Source organism: Pelodiscus sinensis, chromosome 10 (genome assembly GCF_052426305.1).
Source record: "Pelodiscus sinensis isolate ZL-2025 chromosome 10, ASM5242630v1, whole genome shotgun sequence".
Lineage (NCBI taxonomy): Eukaryota > Metazoa > Chordata > Testudines > Trionychidae > Pelodiscus > Pelodiscus sinensis.
Window position 1 is genome coordinate 11664439 of NC_143061.1, and position 16783 is coordinate 11681221.

The 16783-nt window shown below is 38.4% G+C and overlaps 1 protein-coding gene across 2 annotated transcripts in view; it reads right to left on the reverse strand.

Annotated features, from left to right (window-relative positions):
• The window catches only part of PIK3CA (phosphatidylinositol-4,5-bisphosphate 3-kinase catalytic subunit alpha), a 67521-nt gene that overhangs the window by 21186 nt on the left and 29552 nt on the right, over positions 1-16783 (reverse strand). The window contains exons 4-10 of one of the 2 annotated variants that reach the window (XM_075938017.2): positions 15036-15245; positions 14066-14316; positions 12915-13160; positions 11482-11567; positions 8401-8506; positions 6916-7068; positions 6660-6794 (exon numbers count right to left, since the gene is read on the reverse strand). In XM_075938017.2, coding sequence (XP_075794132.1) covers positions 6660-6794; positions 6916-7068; positions 8401-8506; positions 11482-11567; positions 12915-13160; positions 14066-14316; positions 15036-15245 — 1187 coding nt within the window. Of the gene's footprint in view, positions 1-6659; positions 6795-6915; positions 7069-8400; positions 8507-11481; positions 11568-12914; positions 13161-14065; positions 14401-15035; positions 15246-16783 lie in introns of those variants that run through there. The other variant, XM_075938018.2, reaches the window with a different exon arrangement.

The window sequence follows — 16783 nt, forward strand, 5'->3', positions numbered from 1 at the left end:
GAGTTTCAAATTGATTTCCAATGTGACTGTGAAGCCAGTGTTTGTTAATGCTAACTAGATTCCCTGAATGGATAGGGACACTCAGTGTAACCCGCAGGGAAACTATTTGCACACTGGAATTGAGTTCAGTTAGTTTCATTTTATGTGCTCAGAGCAAGTCACAGATGCATTTTATAGGATACAAAATCAAATAAACAAGCTTGGTCACGATTGACTCTTTTTGCCCTTTCTTTCTCCCATAATGCAATAACTTTTGAGTCTATGGTTATTGTAAAGCTTTGTTTTTGGCATGATGATAGAGCTTGATATTTTGTTTGTGGAACTGCCTGTACTGTAAAAAGACAAGTCCTAAGGGGTTTTAGTGACATAGGGTTTTAGCATGCACCACCATTCACAAATAGGGCATAGTGATTAATCTTAAAACATGTTTCCATCAAAAGATATAGATTTGCAACATTTAGACATTTTGCAAATTTGTGTTAATTTGCTGAATTGTTTCAGATGGAGAAATAAAAAGCCATCTTCTCTCCCCAAATTAAAAGTCTTTATTTTTAAAATGTCATAACCAAAAGGTTTTGATTTTTTTATTCAAATTGATTAAATAAACCCCAAAGAATTTAAAATTTTAAAGAACCTCCTCCCCCCACAAAAACCCATAAAGTCACACACCATAAAAAGTTCATTATGATTTGATTTGGAATTTTGTCTAAAATTAAGAAGTTTTTTGTTTTGCAATTTAATTATGTCAGAAGCTGAAATGCTCCAGAAACAATTTTATTCAGCAGCACACGTCTTTAAAAATTAATTCATGTTTTGAGATCTTCAGAATGCACAGTTATAAAGTATGGCAAAAAGAAAAGCAAAGAGAAAGCTTCTTTGCCATGTGAAATGTGCATTAAAAATGGAATTTTGTCTGAAGTTCCCATTTTGTTGGCAGAACCCCCCTTTTGGCTAGATTACTGAGTATCATAATTGTGGAGCTACCTAAAACATCTTGGTAGGAAGATTTTTTGTAAGTGTGTTTGGTTCTCATTTGAGAAACAAGCTAAACTAGAATCACCCAGATACCCTTTAAAAGACAAAAGAGCTATTATGCCTTAAAACATACATACAATATTTTAACACAGAAGGCACTGACAGATTATAGTCTACTGCTACCTATGGTCTGTTCAAAAAAACAGGCACATAACATATTTAAAGATGGGAAGTACTATGCTTTGCCTTCACTTTTAGTTATGTAATTCTCTTTTGTACTTATTATACTGTAGTTACTCACACAATGCAGCCATCATGGTGTTATACAGAGACATTTAAAATTGTTTAAATTAAGGGGAGTGAACAAACCATGCTCCCTCGCAGCTGATATGTAATGAAAATCCCTCCATAAACTTATTCCCCACGCATCTACCACCAGATTAGTACAGGCAGTCCCCGACTTATGTCAGATCCGCACTTACGAACGGGGCTTTTCTCGCCCCGGAGCTCATGGGCGGCGGGTTGCCACCCGTGTCCTCCGGGGCGAGAAAAGCGTTTCCCGGTCTCCCTGGTCTGCTGGGGGGGGGGGGGGGGGGTCCAGCAAAGCCGCTGGACCCCTCCCAGCAGACCAGGGACACCCGAGCAAAGCCGCCCAGGCGGAGGGAGTCCCTCTGCCTGGGCGGCTTTGCTCGTTTGCCCCGGAGCAAAGCTGCCCAGGCAGCGGGACTCCCGCCGCCTGGGCGGCTTTGCTCCTGTCCCCCTGGTCTGCTGGGGGGGGTCCAGCGGCTTTGCTGGAGCCCCCCAGCAGACCAGGGGGACAGGAGCAAAGCCTTGGAGCACGCCCGCAGCGGGACAACCCAAGCGCGCCCAGGCTGTCCCGCTGCGGGTGTGCTCCGCGGCTTTGCTCTCCGTCTCCCTGGTCTGCAGGGAGATGGGGAGCAAAGCCTTGGAGCACGCCCGCAGCGGGACAGCCCGGGCGCACTTGGGCTGTCCCGCTGCGGGAATGCTCCGCGGCTTTGCTCCTGTCCCCCTGGTCTGGGGGGGGGGGGGGGGGGGGGGTGCAGCTAGTGCCCCCCCCCCCAGCAGACCAGGCTTTTCTTGCCTACCCCCGGGGTAGAGCAGCTGGGGGCTACCGGGTTGGTCCCGCAGCGCTGCTCCGGACCAACCCGGCAGCACCCCAGCTGCTCTGCCCCAGGCGTCCTGATTCCGCCGCTGCTGGTCAGTTTCAGCAGCAACTGAATCAGGACGCCTGGGGCAGAGCAGCTGGGGTGCTGCTGGGTTGCTCCAGTAGCGCCGAGGAGCCGCTACTGGAGCAACCCAGCAGCACCCCAGCTGCTCTGCCCCAGGCGTCCCCAAATCAGCCGCTGCTGAAACTGACCAGTGGCTGACTACAGGAAGCCCGAGGCAGAGTTGCTCTGCCCCAGGCTTCCTGGAATCAGCCGCTGATCAGTTTCAGCAGCAGCTGACTTGGGGACGCCTGGGTTTCTTAAGTTGAATCTGTATGTAAGTCAGAACTGGCATCCAGATTCAGCCGCGGTTGAAACTGATCAGTTTCAGCAGCGGCTGACGCCAGTTCCCACTTACATACAGATTCAACTTAAGAACAAACCTACAGTCCCTATCTTGTACGTAACCCGGGGACTGCCTGTAATCCAGCCACTTGGCTGTACACTTTACTGCATGCAGCTTCTGAAGCAAGTAAATTGATTCAGATATGGGAACAGGAAAATTTTTTAGGACTGCCACTAGTGGAACTATTTTTAAGAGAACATGCAATGGATGTAGCACAATGAAGTTTATTCTAAAGGTCTCACATTAAAAACTGGGATATATACTTGATGTTTTGGCAAGAGAGGCTATGAATTATGGGAGATGTTAGGATGGAGTATATGGCTTCCCCACTCCTGGAATAACTTACTATTAAAAAAAGTCACGTTCATGTACTATTCATAAATACAATTAAAAGCTTTTTAAAAACATTTATCTAGCTTCTGATAGAGTCATCACAAGTAGAACAAAGCCAAATTTTTAAAAAAATCTGAGTAAGGGAACAAAATTAGCACACTAGTGCTGTTCTCTACAGCTAAAGCATTAACTAAAAAGACAAAAATCAGTTCAGAAATTCCTTTTATAGCTGCAGCTGTTAGAAACAATGATGATTACTTTAACTGAAAGTGACTGTAAGAAAATGGTTTTTCAGTTAATTTCTTTAGCTCCCTTTTTCCCAATACAAGTTATTCAGTTTTCCCTCTTGTTTGTGTATTTGTTGTAAGCAATCAGGCAGAGAAAAATTAAATGTAAAAAGGAAATTTGTTTGCCGCATACTATACAAATTGGCAAGTGGATTTAGGAAACAAGAGTATCATCAGAAAATCCTTTTTTCACAACTGATCAGGCTTCAAGTTGACTGTTTCCCCTGTAAATCTGATGTGGTATAAAAGCTTCACAATGTGACTAGGAATAAGGAAGCTCAAGTTCAAATCTTGATTTTCTTTTAATTCACTATATGTTGGAGGGGTCACTACATTTTCTTGACCTTCACTTAATATTAATACAAGATTTAAAACTATTTGCACATGTTGGATCATAAGACAAAATGTACCTGTATATTATTAGGTCAGAAAACTCATGGTTTAGGTCAAGCCCAGTAGGAAAATGCATTTATCCTGTTGAGGTCAACATCAAAAACTTGCAATTCTATGAAGTATGGGACAGTAAAGTAGAGAATATATAAATTTAAATATTTAAGAAAGCTTCAATATTTGAGGTAACAATGGATCTATAAGTGTTCCATTAAAATATCTATACCTGATCTTAAATATTTCTACTAATTTATTGGATAAGAGGGCAGTGTAGTACATTTTTTAAAAATCCATATCTATTATTTTTTATGTTAAGAGAAGATGTTTTACAGAACAATACTATGGTAAAATGGCCTGGTGGCTTCCACAGCAATTGGGACTACAGTACCTTGTTTAGAAGTTTTGACAAGTAAACTCAAAGCCAGTTTCAGATCTTGAATGTTTAGCATGTATTATTGTCTTGTCCAAAGTTTTATTTTCAAGTTACTTGGCATTACTATTATACTGCCATGAACACATGTGGTACTTCACAGAACACATCGCTCCTGTCCCAAAGAGCTTACAAGTTAAAAACAGATATAATATAGGGGTATCAATAAAGATTAGAAATTTAGGAAGATTTTATAAAAGATGTTTTAAAGAGTGATTAGAGGAAGCAGCAAGAGGCTATTTGGCTGGCAAAGTAGAGTTTTAGTAAGGAGCTAAGGAGAAAAAAGGAGATAGTATCAATGAACATTATTGGATTGAAATGGAAACAGATGCTAACATAGCATTTAGAGGTGGAGAAAGGTATAATCTCACTTCTGAGTGTTATGGGGTTGAGCAAGCTGGTTCAATAGGAAATAAACACCGATCCAGTGTTCCCTGTAAACTGAGCACTTGGGTAGCTACCCAGGAGAGATTCAAATGCCGCCCAGCTGATTAGCAGAGTTCTGCACACAGCTGGCAGCATGTGTTTCTATTGGTGGTGCATATCCACACATACCTCAGCGCACAAAGTTTATTCCACATATGAATGGAAACAATTAGAGTGAATATTACACCCAGGTGACCCACCATGCTAACCTTGAAAAACCCTGAATATTTTTAAAATTAAAAATGTACTGCATCATCTTTGTTGTGCCTTTAAAAACCTAATAGAACTTTTTAGTTTCAGCCAAAGATAGATAAAAATGGCTATATTTGAGACACCAACGGTACCAAAAAGCCTACAAAAATTAAAAATCGTTTACTCTTTCAAGATTCACAATCAAGAAAATACAAACATACTTCAGATATGCACCCCAACTTCTAGACACTCACATGACCATTCTAAAGGTCTACCTTAAAGCAGCTTCTGAATTTGAGGTGAATAAGATTAGTAATTAATAGGCATATTTGTTTACATCTGTAATTATCAGAGGACCTCTGCTACTAATCTGTCCTGTAGGTTTGAGAAAATTACATCACTATGAAAGCATAACTAACTACACACTGTTACTTTCACATAGAAGAAATGGGGACATTCAGGAGAGTGATTTGTAATTTTTAAAAAGGTACCACAGTCATGGGCACAGAGTAAGAAATTAAACAGGTTTCAGTTATTGCAGAGATGAATATTTTAGAAGCCATTAATTTACAGACCTTCACTAATCATGGTTTACTGCCAATCCTAAGGATCATACTCATTCTCTTCAGTCTTTGCTACCTTTAATACTGTTGACCAACTGCTGTGCCCATATTACCATTTTCTCTCTTACTTGGGGCTGTGTTTTAAAGACAATTTATTCTTTATTTTTATGCCAAAACATGACACTCAAGTCCGAACCCTGTGCTTGTTTTAAAAGAATATGAAGTACACATTACTCTTGCACCTAACTTTGAAAACTTTGGCCAATACGAGCAATAGGAGGAGCCAGCAATATGTAGAGGACACACAGTCCTACTTATCACTCACCCACATGGCCACACTACCACCAGCATAGCAGCCCAGTGCTTTGATAAGATCAGCTAAAGGACAAAGAACAGCTGGCTGAAGCAGAACCCAAGCAAGACTGAGGTTGTGCTCATGAGCAGGGAAAGCATTTTGAAGAGTTTGCAGATAAAGTGCAGTCCATACTGACCAACATTTTCAAATTAATTTCAGGGACATCTGTGGAGGCAATCAGGCCAAGTTTGACTGAGTGGCATTGCAAGCTGGTTCTTGGGGGGGTAGTGCCACTCATGTTTCGCCCAACCAGAATAAAACAAATGTATAAAACAAAACAATCTGAATGGTTTGGAAAAGCATTTAATGTTAGTGTTCTAAGGTTATACCATATACTCATGGGATTCTGAAGTAAAGTGGACCTAAATTACTATTTTGGGAATACAGCACCAAAAGCATTTTGATGTGAATGAGTTTACATCGAAGACCTACTGTTTCAGGAAGAAAACACTGAACTGGTTTTCATATTTTTAAGGATTTATACTTACTCAGGGCTAGAGATATAATTTAAAAAAGAAAGCTCAGTGTTTGAAATAAAGTATAGATTTGGTGGTAAATTTCAAGGCCACTGAATCGCAGAATACATGGGGCTCAGCTTATATCAAGACTCTGTATCTCTGATTGCTAATGAAATTAACTTGTGGCAGTTTGATAGAATATGAAAATTAGAGATCAGCATTGCTAAAGCAGTTACAAGCATATTACAGACTATAAAAAAGATTTTCCAAAGACACAGCCTATATACAACAGACATGCAACTGTGGGAGGGAGCAGAGGAAATTAAAAGAAATAGGGTCACTAATGGAGAATCTAACCCTATTACATTTTTTGCAAAATTAACCTAACATTCTGACATCCAGACAAGTTATTTATAGTTCTGGACTTGTTTCCAGCTTATATTTGCACAGTAAGACACAGCTGACCCTTAAAAGATTCTGGTTGATTATTGAAGCATCAGTATGTTTTGCTGCAAGATACAGAACCTGTTGGCATTTTTCTGCCTAGTGTTTTTAAAAAATGAATTTGGTTTCATATATCTTAATATCAAATATATTTTCCCCACAAATGAAGCACTTCAAAATGTGCAAATATTTTAAAGTTTTAGTAACTAATCCTGGAAAGTAAATTCCCCTTACCAGTCCCGCATGGCTGTAGTTAAACCCTAGTTCTCGAGATATAGTCCAATTGGCATGTTCTTCAATCACTGTCATGTCTGGAAACTTTACAGGGCTGCTAAACCAATCAAATTCCAGCTCTAAACATGGAGTTTCCTGAGGAAAAAAGAATTTTCATGATTGTTCTGAAGAAAAATTATAAATCAGAAATCACTATAATATGAACAAGTAGACATGTGTTACTAAAGCTGAAGTTAGCATATAAGCATCAATTTACCTTATTCGGATTTGACCCTGTAACGCCAATAGGATTTAGCAGATCTTCCAGCCCATGAGGCACAGCCCACAGATTCAAAGCCATTTTCCCAGATACAAGAGTATGTGTGTAATCAAACATGTTTATATTTCCCCAAGCCAATGGACAGTGTTCCTTAAAAAGACCAAATGATTATTAACAAATGAGATGAAAGTGATCAAGTTACAGCATAGTATCAGATTTCAAAGACTAATGAGGAGGAAAAAGATTCATGAAAAACTGAAATATTGAATCAAAGTAAATAAAAATATTCTTATTTGTACTGTAGCACATTGACACTATGGAAAGGCAGAAATATAATATATTAAAAGCAAAGCCAACATAGGAAAAATACTGGCTGTTATCTATTTTTTTAATATGCTTGTTATATCTTGGTTTCTAAGTTTTCTAATCAAGAAAACAACATATGCCAATGAAAAGCAAGGGCATGCGGATTCGTGTCAATACTTTTTTCGTGTAATCGTGTTTGGATATCAGATGTCAGCTGGATTCAGGAAAATAGTGTAGTATAACCTTTGCTATTATGAATGAGTAATGTATTATTGTAATTAATCAATTTAAGTTAGCAAAAAGAGCAGAACAAACAATTAAAAAGCAAGAATTACATTGCACATTGTACTAGGTTTATTTTGACAAATCCAATTTAAATTAGTGATACTTCATTTAGAGAATACATGATAGAACAAGTTACCAGAGTTGTCATGAGATGACATTAGAGCACTCTGTCTCTGCTATGAAACCCTTACTAGCAAATGGGGAGAGACTGTGTGTGAAAGTATGGATTATCAAATATGTATATTAGCAGAGAGCAAATTATCAAAATTATAGCATATTTCCCTGTGAGACTTCGAACCTTTGTCTCATCAACAACCATGACAATCATTTCAAAACCACAAATCTAAAGAGTTATAGCTGCGTAGTAAGATTTTTTCCTCCAGCAAGTCTTTCAAAGATTTTAAATTAAAGTTTCTGTAAAGTCTTACACACTCACAAAAAATGAACCAATGTTTGAGTTTGAAAGTAGGATACAAACCCCACATTTTAGGCAATTCAGTAAAGCTTGTGATTTATTTCAAAATGCTTAGCAATCCCAACTCCCATTTAAGTCAAAAGGAGATGCAAGTGCTTGCTTTAGATACCTAAAAATGGATTAAGGAACCTAACTTTAGGCATCAATGTTTGAAAATTTTGGCCTAACTTTTTCTGTTCAACAATGCAGACCACAATTAATACTGCATGGATAATCTGTAACAAATATATTACTTTTAAAGTCAATCAAATTTAGAAGTTTCTACATCTTAGGTGATATTTTAAACAAAATAAAAATTCAAGAAAAACAGTGGTTTTGGTAAGACCAACTCATTAAAATGTTGACCAACTGCTCTTCACAAACCTGGCTGTCTGGAGTTTTATCTTACAATACATTGGAATTATTAAATACTGTACCTCCTTAGCACCCTTTCTGCCTTTAACAGAGCAGATGGAAAGGCAAAGCCGAGCAGCACGTGGGAGATCAGGAATGTACATGTCATACAATAGCCATTCATTCCATCTATGGGATTTTAAAAGTAAAATAACAAAAACAGATAAGACTCAGTACAGTTAGTCAAGAGGCACAAAATATAGAAAAAACAGAATTAGTTCCTCTTGGAAGGATATTAAACATTTTTACCGTAGAAAAAACACACACATCAAAATGGCATTTTCTGACTGAGCAGATCAGCTACCTACACGTATTCAGTCACATCTACTGCTTCTAGTCACCAATGTATGTCTTCGATTGATTTTTACTCTGGTTAGCCCTGCAGAATTAACATTGCTTGGAGAAAGTTTGCTGGATTTTATTCCTTCTTGGGCACCATCAACAAAACAGCTTACCAATACAAAGCACTTTTTGTGCAAAGTTCCTGAATAACTATCAATGTAGGTCTAGTCTGAAGACATTGGTTTGAATGGTTCTTAATGGCTTAATTTGGCATGAACATTTTTTTAACTATTCATGAAGATGCATATGAAATAAAGAACTTGGCTTGACTCTGAGACAAGTTTGAGTTGCAAGAGCTATTAGTTGGAAAAAATGTATTTCTACTTGTAAACTCAGTATTGGGATCATTAGAAGACAGATAATGCCATGTTTACCATTACATTACAATAGAGAGCCATACATTTTAAAGTAGTTTTGTAGGCTCAAATCAAGCAAAAAAACCAAAACACCCACCATAAGCACATCAGTATGTGATAACACGAATATATAAACAGCCACTCCCAGATAGGAGAGAAACCCACTCCTCAACCAAAGGCGTAGTGGAAGTACTGTGACAGGGTACGTCTAGACTACCGCGTTTTGTCGACAGAAGTTTTGTCAACAGATACTGTCGACAAAACTTCCGTCGACAAAGAGCGTCCAGACACATTGAGTTCTGTCGACAAAGCAAGCTGCTTTGTCGACAGAACCCCGTAGTCTGGACGCAACCCTACAGGCAATAACACCTTCTGTCGACAGAACTCTGTCGACAGAAGGTGTTATGCCTCGTAAAATGAGGTATACCAGCGTCGACAAAACTGCTGAGTTCTGTCGACATTATGTCGACAGAACTCAGCGGTAGTGTAGATGCTGGTATAGTTTTGTCGACAAAACTCCACTTTTGTCGACAAAACTCGGTAGTCTAGACACACCCACAGATAAGTGGATGAAAAACTGAGGATATAAATCCTAAGAGGAAGTAAGTGAATGAAAAACTGTTGTAAAACTGACCAGTCGTATACATTTAGTACCAGTGTCTCATTTACCTTCTCCCAAATGTATACTTCCTTTTCCCAGGTGTAATAAATACTATGGTTTTTACTTAAAGTTAAATTTCACTACAAAATTTATTATTTGTATTTATTAAATGCCAACAATCTTCAGGAGTGGTTTTCAAACTGTGGTCTGTGGACCTCTGGAGTCTGCAGATCTTATCTAAGATTTTCAAAGAGGCCCTCATCTCTGTTTGAAATTTTGTAAGGATCCACAAACAAAAAGGTTGAAAGCCACTAATCTACAGCAATACTTCCTATACAAAGCATAGTAAGAAAGATTAATTTCCTAGCTAGCAAATGGATATTTTCCAAACATCTGTATAGCAATATCCATTAGGGTTCTGTTGAATTATACACTACGGCTACATCTACACTGGCATGATTTTCCGGAAATGCTTAAAACGGAACAGTTTTCCATTATAAGTATTTCCGGAAAAAGCGCGTCTACATTGGGAGGATGCTTTTCCAGAAAAGCACTTTTTCCGAAAAAGCGTCCGTGCCAATGTAGACAGCACAGATTTCTTTTCCGCAAAAAAGCCCCAATCGTCATTTTCGCGATCGGGGCTTTTTTGAGGAAAAGAAATCTGTGCTGTCTACACTGGCCCTTTTCCAGAACAGTTTTCCGGAAAAGGACTTTTGCCCGAACGGGAGCAGCATAGTTTTTCCGGAAAAGCACTGATGATTTTACAGTAGATCGTCAGTGCTTTTCTGGAAATTCAAGGGTCCAGTGTAGACAGCTAGCAAGTTATTCCGGAAAAGCGGCTGATTTTCCGGAATAAGTGGCCAGTGTAGACACAGCCTACAGGTTGAACCTCTATATACCGGGACTATCTGATCCGGCAACATGTTCCAGGATGAGAGAGTCCCAATGGAAAGCCCAGTGTGCTGTCCAATGGGACAACAAGCCCAGCACGCTGGGAGCTGGGCTGGAGGTGGGAAGCCTGGCATAGCTGGGGAGGGGGTGGGAGGACTGGCAGGGCAACAAGATTGTTTGTATTGTGGAACTCAATCATGTTCCCAGATTGTACTGTGAGATGAACAGAACAAGCGGCAGAAGACAATATGTTGTCAAGTGGCCAGCTCTGCAAACACACACTGGGATATGAAAGTCAAGCTATGTTTGTCTTTGTCATAGAGATAGGTTTCGCAGGACAAACACATATGCAACCTTGCTAAAGAGATCTGTTGCATGTTACAGGCAGAATTTGAATTTAGCAAAGCTCCAACTGCAAGTCACAAGCCAGAATAGAATGGATCACAAATTTCCAGTAGCTGTGCTGGTTCTCTCTTGTAAGCAAAAAAAGGGAAATGCTGCACATTTTTGGGCCATAGACAAAACTATGAATACACAGAACAGACTTGTTGAATAAAGGTTGCTGTTTTTATGTAACATTCTATAAACCAAAATGAAGATCTACATTGTTTAAATTAATCCAATTAAGCAAATTTGTAAATGAAAGTGAGTGATCAATTTAAAAGGAAAACTCCAATGATTAGTTATAATTCTTAGATAGCTACACATGTAAATGGTTTCCTTTTAAAATAAAGGATTTTCAGTATCTTTTTAGAAAATAAGGCTGTTTTTTTTTCCTTTCAGTGAGGCCTACTATCTTATTAATACTTCCCAGCCAGGAACCTTGGTACAAACTGGTATGGACAGAATCTATTTCCACTTAAGAAAGCTCTGGAAATCAGATTTCCCTGAAATATTACAGTAGCATTATTTACCTTGGATTGGAACAAGGTACCCTTTGAGTATTCACATTGTCGCATAAAGGTTCTCCTCCATGGTAGATACCAGTTCGAACATAGATCTGAAAACAACAATTTTAACCATCAGCATCCACTACAGCCCATTTGAATACTAGACCCAAGTCTGAAAAGGAGATTTTACTGTAAACAACAACACTATTAGATGCTGATTAGAACCACGTGTCACTCTAATTTCTATTCACTAGAGAAAAAGCAATAAGGCATAAATGAGTTCATATACTGTAAAGTATTCTTACTATGTGCTTACTACAATTTTTTACTTTATTATCTCTGCATCACCATTTCAAAGCTAGTTATGACTGCCTTTCAAATAAAGCAACACAACTGGAATTTATCCTTGAGTGCCAAGGCAAGCTATGTGGATGGAAGGTTAACAGGGCAACCTCCAAGCACACACAAGAGTTAGGGTTTGTAATAGTTTATGCTGAAAGCAATTATTTCTGATGTGTTTTCCTTATCTTTTTTCCCCCAAGTGAGAGTACCAAATTTGTCCATAGCATGTTTCAAAACTTGTCCCAGTTCTTACAGTAATGGCTCTTTAATCGTAGTATTTGTTGTTTTAAGAAAAAAACCTTTCGTTTTTCCTGCTCCTCTTCCAGTTTGTTTTAGATGAAATCACCAATTGCTAAGTATTCAACTCAGAACCTCAACATTTTGGGTTTCACAGATTAAAGCTACAATTTTTCCTTTTACATATTACTGTAAAAGTTTTATGATGCTTCTTGTTAAATGAATAAGACCAAAATTCTCAGATTGGTGTCTAAGAAAATTAGGCCACTTATAACAGGATGTGTAATCCCTAGTACCTACTGAAATCGATGTCAGCTGAGGGTGTTAAAAACCTCTGAAAAAAAAATTAAGCTTGGATACCTAAAGCAAGGTTTAGATATTTGAGACAGCCAAAGCTGGGCCTAAATTTATATATGGATTTCTATGTCTATCAAAAGGAAAAGATGGCAATGGAAGCAATAGTTGTGCATACCACTTTCAACTACTGACACACTTTAAAAAACAAAACAAAAAATTCAAAGAGATTATATGGACTTATCAAAAAACACTGCAGTCTAACCAAAGAAACAAAAAATTCAGATGAACTATCATGTAATTTTAATCAAGAAATTTAATTTGAAAATATACACTTTGCTAGTTGTCTGTGAGTTCTGTATGATCCTAGATCCTGTTAAACACTCACTGGTCGGTGGGAGTCTTTCCATTTACTTAAGTGTGAATTAGGTCCCTAATTAATGTTAGTAGCTGGTATGAATACAGTGTTGACCAGCTGATTCCCTAATTTTGTTAGAGAGGCCTATTGAGTTGTCTGTGGCTCAGTGTTTTCATTCTGATTCTAGCCAGTAATTTGACATGCATACATTCAGAATTTCAGTTACCTTATCAATGTCTCGAATGTTTACATTTACATAGGTGGCACAGAGAATTCTTATCCTGAGAGCACTGTTTATGGCCCAGAGAGATTTGGCTGAAGCTTCGCCATTCATGTATGGCGTAGCTGTAGAGATCCGCCTGGAATAAGATGGCATTGTAAAGGTATCCAGTGGCAGTTGTGTATAAAGGCTTTCCTTAGCCATCAGCATCAGGTTGGGCATTCGGCCAAGTATTATACAACTTCTTATGTACTGCAATAGTTGGAAGGGGAATGGGGGGAAGAGAGGGGGAAAAAAAAGAATGTTTTGCTGCATTTTCTTTGTAATCAATACTTATAAGTATTAACTGGAAAGCATATATAAAACCTAAAAGGCTAAGAAAGCACTCGGCATTGGCCTATACTCCCATTAGAACAAATTTCCACTGACTTCAATGGGAGCATGGTTAGACCATGCTTCCAACTAGTGGTAAAGGGCTGACAGTGTCTTGTTACAGTTGTAGTCTATAAAGAGAAAGCAACACGACTCAGTCAGCCTCTGGTCACCAGGACCATCAAGTAACAATATATTCTGCTCCACTCATGAGCTCTTCCATCCAGTGGTTTCCTGTCAAAGTGATGGCTATTATTTAAGACAAAAAACATTAACATGGTTTAGCTATACTTTCTGCAGTGTAGGGATACTCCTTATTGATATTTCAGCAACCACAAGGCAAAAAGGAGTTAGAATATCTATTTCTAAATAAAAATGTCATTTATATTAGTAATGCCTATTTCACAATTTAGCACTGGATTACACTTTACTTAATGTAGTGCTCCTAAATTTAGATGGGATTTCCAAAAGTGCTCAGCACTGGCCTTCACTCCCATTAGAATAAATTCCAACTGACTTCAATGGGAGCATGGATAGGCCAAAAGCTGAGCACTTCTGCTGGATTTTTATTTATAATGCAATTATTTGCACATAGTAAGGTCAATTGAGCAAAAATTTGAGCTACTTGGCTAATAATATTAATTTCCATTTTCTGCTTTCTGAATTAGTTTAAGAAATGAAACTTACATTACAGAATCTTAATTCATCATCATCCCTCTTGCCACCCTCTCAATTTTAATTTGAGCGTATTTACAAGCAAATCCATTAATTTACAAGTAACTCACCTTATACTGGCTCAGTGGATATTTTTCTAGCAAGTATTCATCACAGCCACACACTTTTAAAATATACTTGCCCTGGTACTCTAAAACGCAGAGTTTTAGTTGTTCAGATGACAGCAACATACTTCGTGTTTTTTTCCTGATTGCTTCAGCAATAACTTGCTCAGGAACACAGTCATGGTTGATTTTTAAGGTATATTTCTGCTTGTCATTGTTCGGGGAGACTATTACCCATATCACCACTATTATTTGCCCTGGAATAATGTGAAATAACATCAGATTCTATTACTGCCCATATGTAGTCTTCTAAAGAAACTGGTCAGACTTGGAAGAGCTTCCTGAAAAGACATGCAGGCACAATTCACAGCCCAGTTTTCCAAAGTGCAGACAACCTTCTGCAAAAGCGCTAAATAGACACCGTTTACAACTCAAAAAGCTATTCTGATCTCGCTGACTAAGAACGTGTAAGTTCAAACTGTTATTTAATTACAAAATTATTTCTAAACAATTAATACAGTACTTATTAAACCAGTCTTTTCCCACTGACAATTTGACTACTCTGAAGACTAGAAGATAGTTTGTATTCCCAGGATCATTTAATTCTACATGTTCTGATTAGAGACACTTCAGATCTTGAAAAAAATGCTGATAGCTGGCCCTGTCACAACCACTAAACAGTTACATAAATCCATGCAATAACTGGATTACTCAAGTTGTATAAAAGTTTTCCTAGAATATAGAATATCAACCTATATGCTTGATCAAATGTGACATTTATTCTGAATTCAGCTCCTACTAAGCTAGCTATCTGGACTGAAAACAAAGTGTGTAATCGAAGTATAAGATGTTGCTAATGTGTATTAAATATGCTATATAAATAATGATTTACCTGTCTGCCATCACCAACTTTACTAACTGAAATTTTTATTAATTAACATAAGTACCATTAAGTTGTTGTAAGAAACATTTTTACCTTTATCTAGTTTATTGTATATGTGCTTGGGCAGTTCAGGTGAAGATTCAACATTTGGAGGACAGACATATAATGCTCTACTATGGGGTGCATTCACATCTCGAAGGTCCACTGCTTCTTTACAAACATTAAGAATATTTCTCCTGAAGTCCTGCACTTCTGGATCCTTAACCATATCAAATTCACAGACAGGCATGCCTATAGCAAAACCTAAGATATTGGGGGAAAAAAAAGTTAAATTGTCAGTGATTAATATAACTGTATATTTTTCATAGAAATACTATTTTTCTATTGTTGATTAAGTGTCCTCTATCTTAAGCAGCTTATAAAAGCAATTCAAAATACTTGTTCACAATGTATCTACCTTTGCAACTATGCTGTATCATGAAATCAACCTTATAACATAACAGTGTGCCTGCTGTATTTGGCAGCAATGAATCCAGAAGCACACAAAAGGGATACTCACTGAAAACCTGGGGAATGTCTGGGTTGCTGCTGGATGCCTCCCTCTGTCCTCAACACAGCCAACATCCCCTCAGAGGAACAGGGCTAATGAGACTTCCTCTGAAGTTAGTCAGTGAAGCTCCCTAAATTAGCCAGAGGAGTTGCTGTTACATGATTCTCCCTGGATCTTGATTGGCTTTCACACAGAGTACAAAGAGCCTTCATCAGCTTCCTTCTAGATCTACTCTACATGCCAGTTTTTCAGTATTCTAGAATAGCTACAAGATTTAAGCGTTGACTGTCACAGTAGGCACTTAACTTTGCCCTTGGAGATTCAGCAAGAGATCAATCCTGTACATTCTTAATCATGTAGCCCCAGTCATCTCAGCTGGACTACCCTCAGGAGTAAATGTTTACAGGATGGAATGCTCAGATTCTAGACATGCCGAGTTCTATCATCATGCCTATTTCTGCCTCCTGGTGAGGCCACAGTGGCTTCTGAGGCATTAGCTGGTCAGTCCTGTCTGAAGATTTGGGGTGGAGAGGTGCTGCCTCCTCACTGATGGCTGGCCAAAGGCAGGTATTGAGCCGGATTTGCTCCAAACTCAGCTTTGGCTCAGGCTGCCGCTGTTTTCTATCTAGATCACAGGAAGTAGCATTGACAATGTGGCCATTAGGAGCTCCAGCCTAACCCACAGTGCCCCACAGCTCCAAGGAAGACACTACAAAACGAGATGGTGAGGAATTATGAGAAGTCAGGGCAGAGGTCCAAACCAATTGCTCACCATCCCTGTAGCAAATGATGGCTCTGCTCAAATTGTATTGATAAGTGATTAAAAAACTATTCAGGACCACTACCATGATTTTCAGCTTCCCTGAACTTGAAAAAGAGTCTGTACTATCTGGTTTATCCTATGTAACGTTTTGGAGCACTATGGGGAGAAAAAAAAAACAACCTTCTCACTTGAGATGTCCCTATGATGATAAATTTAAGATACATCTGTTAGAGACTAAGATGGGCTTGTACAATTTATTTTTAGTATGAATATTTACTATAGTATCAAAAAAAAAAAATCAAGTGAGCAGTAAAGTTGCAAACTCAAATACGGTGATAAAAATCTTATCTACAAGGGGTATTTTTGGTTTTTTCTTCTTACAAAATATAGTTCTGGTTTTTCAGAGACTGGAACAAGATAAGAACAAAAGCATGCTACCATAATTTGCATTATTAAACCACACACTACCACCCAGGGGTTGAAAAAGTTTGCCATGTATGTAGTGACCAAATAGGAAAGGAGGAGAAC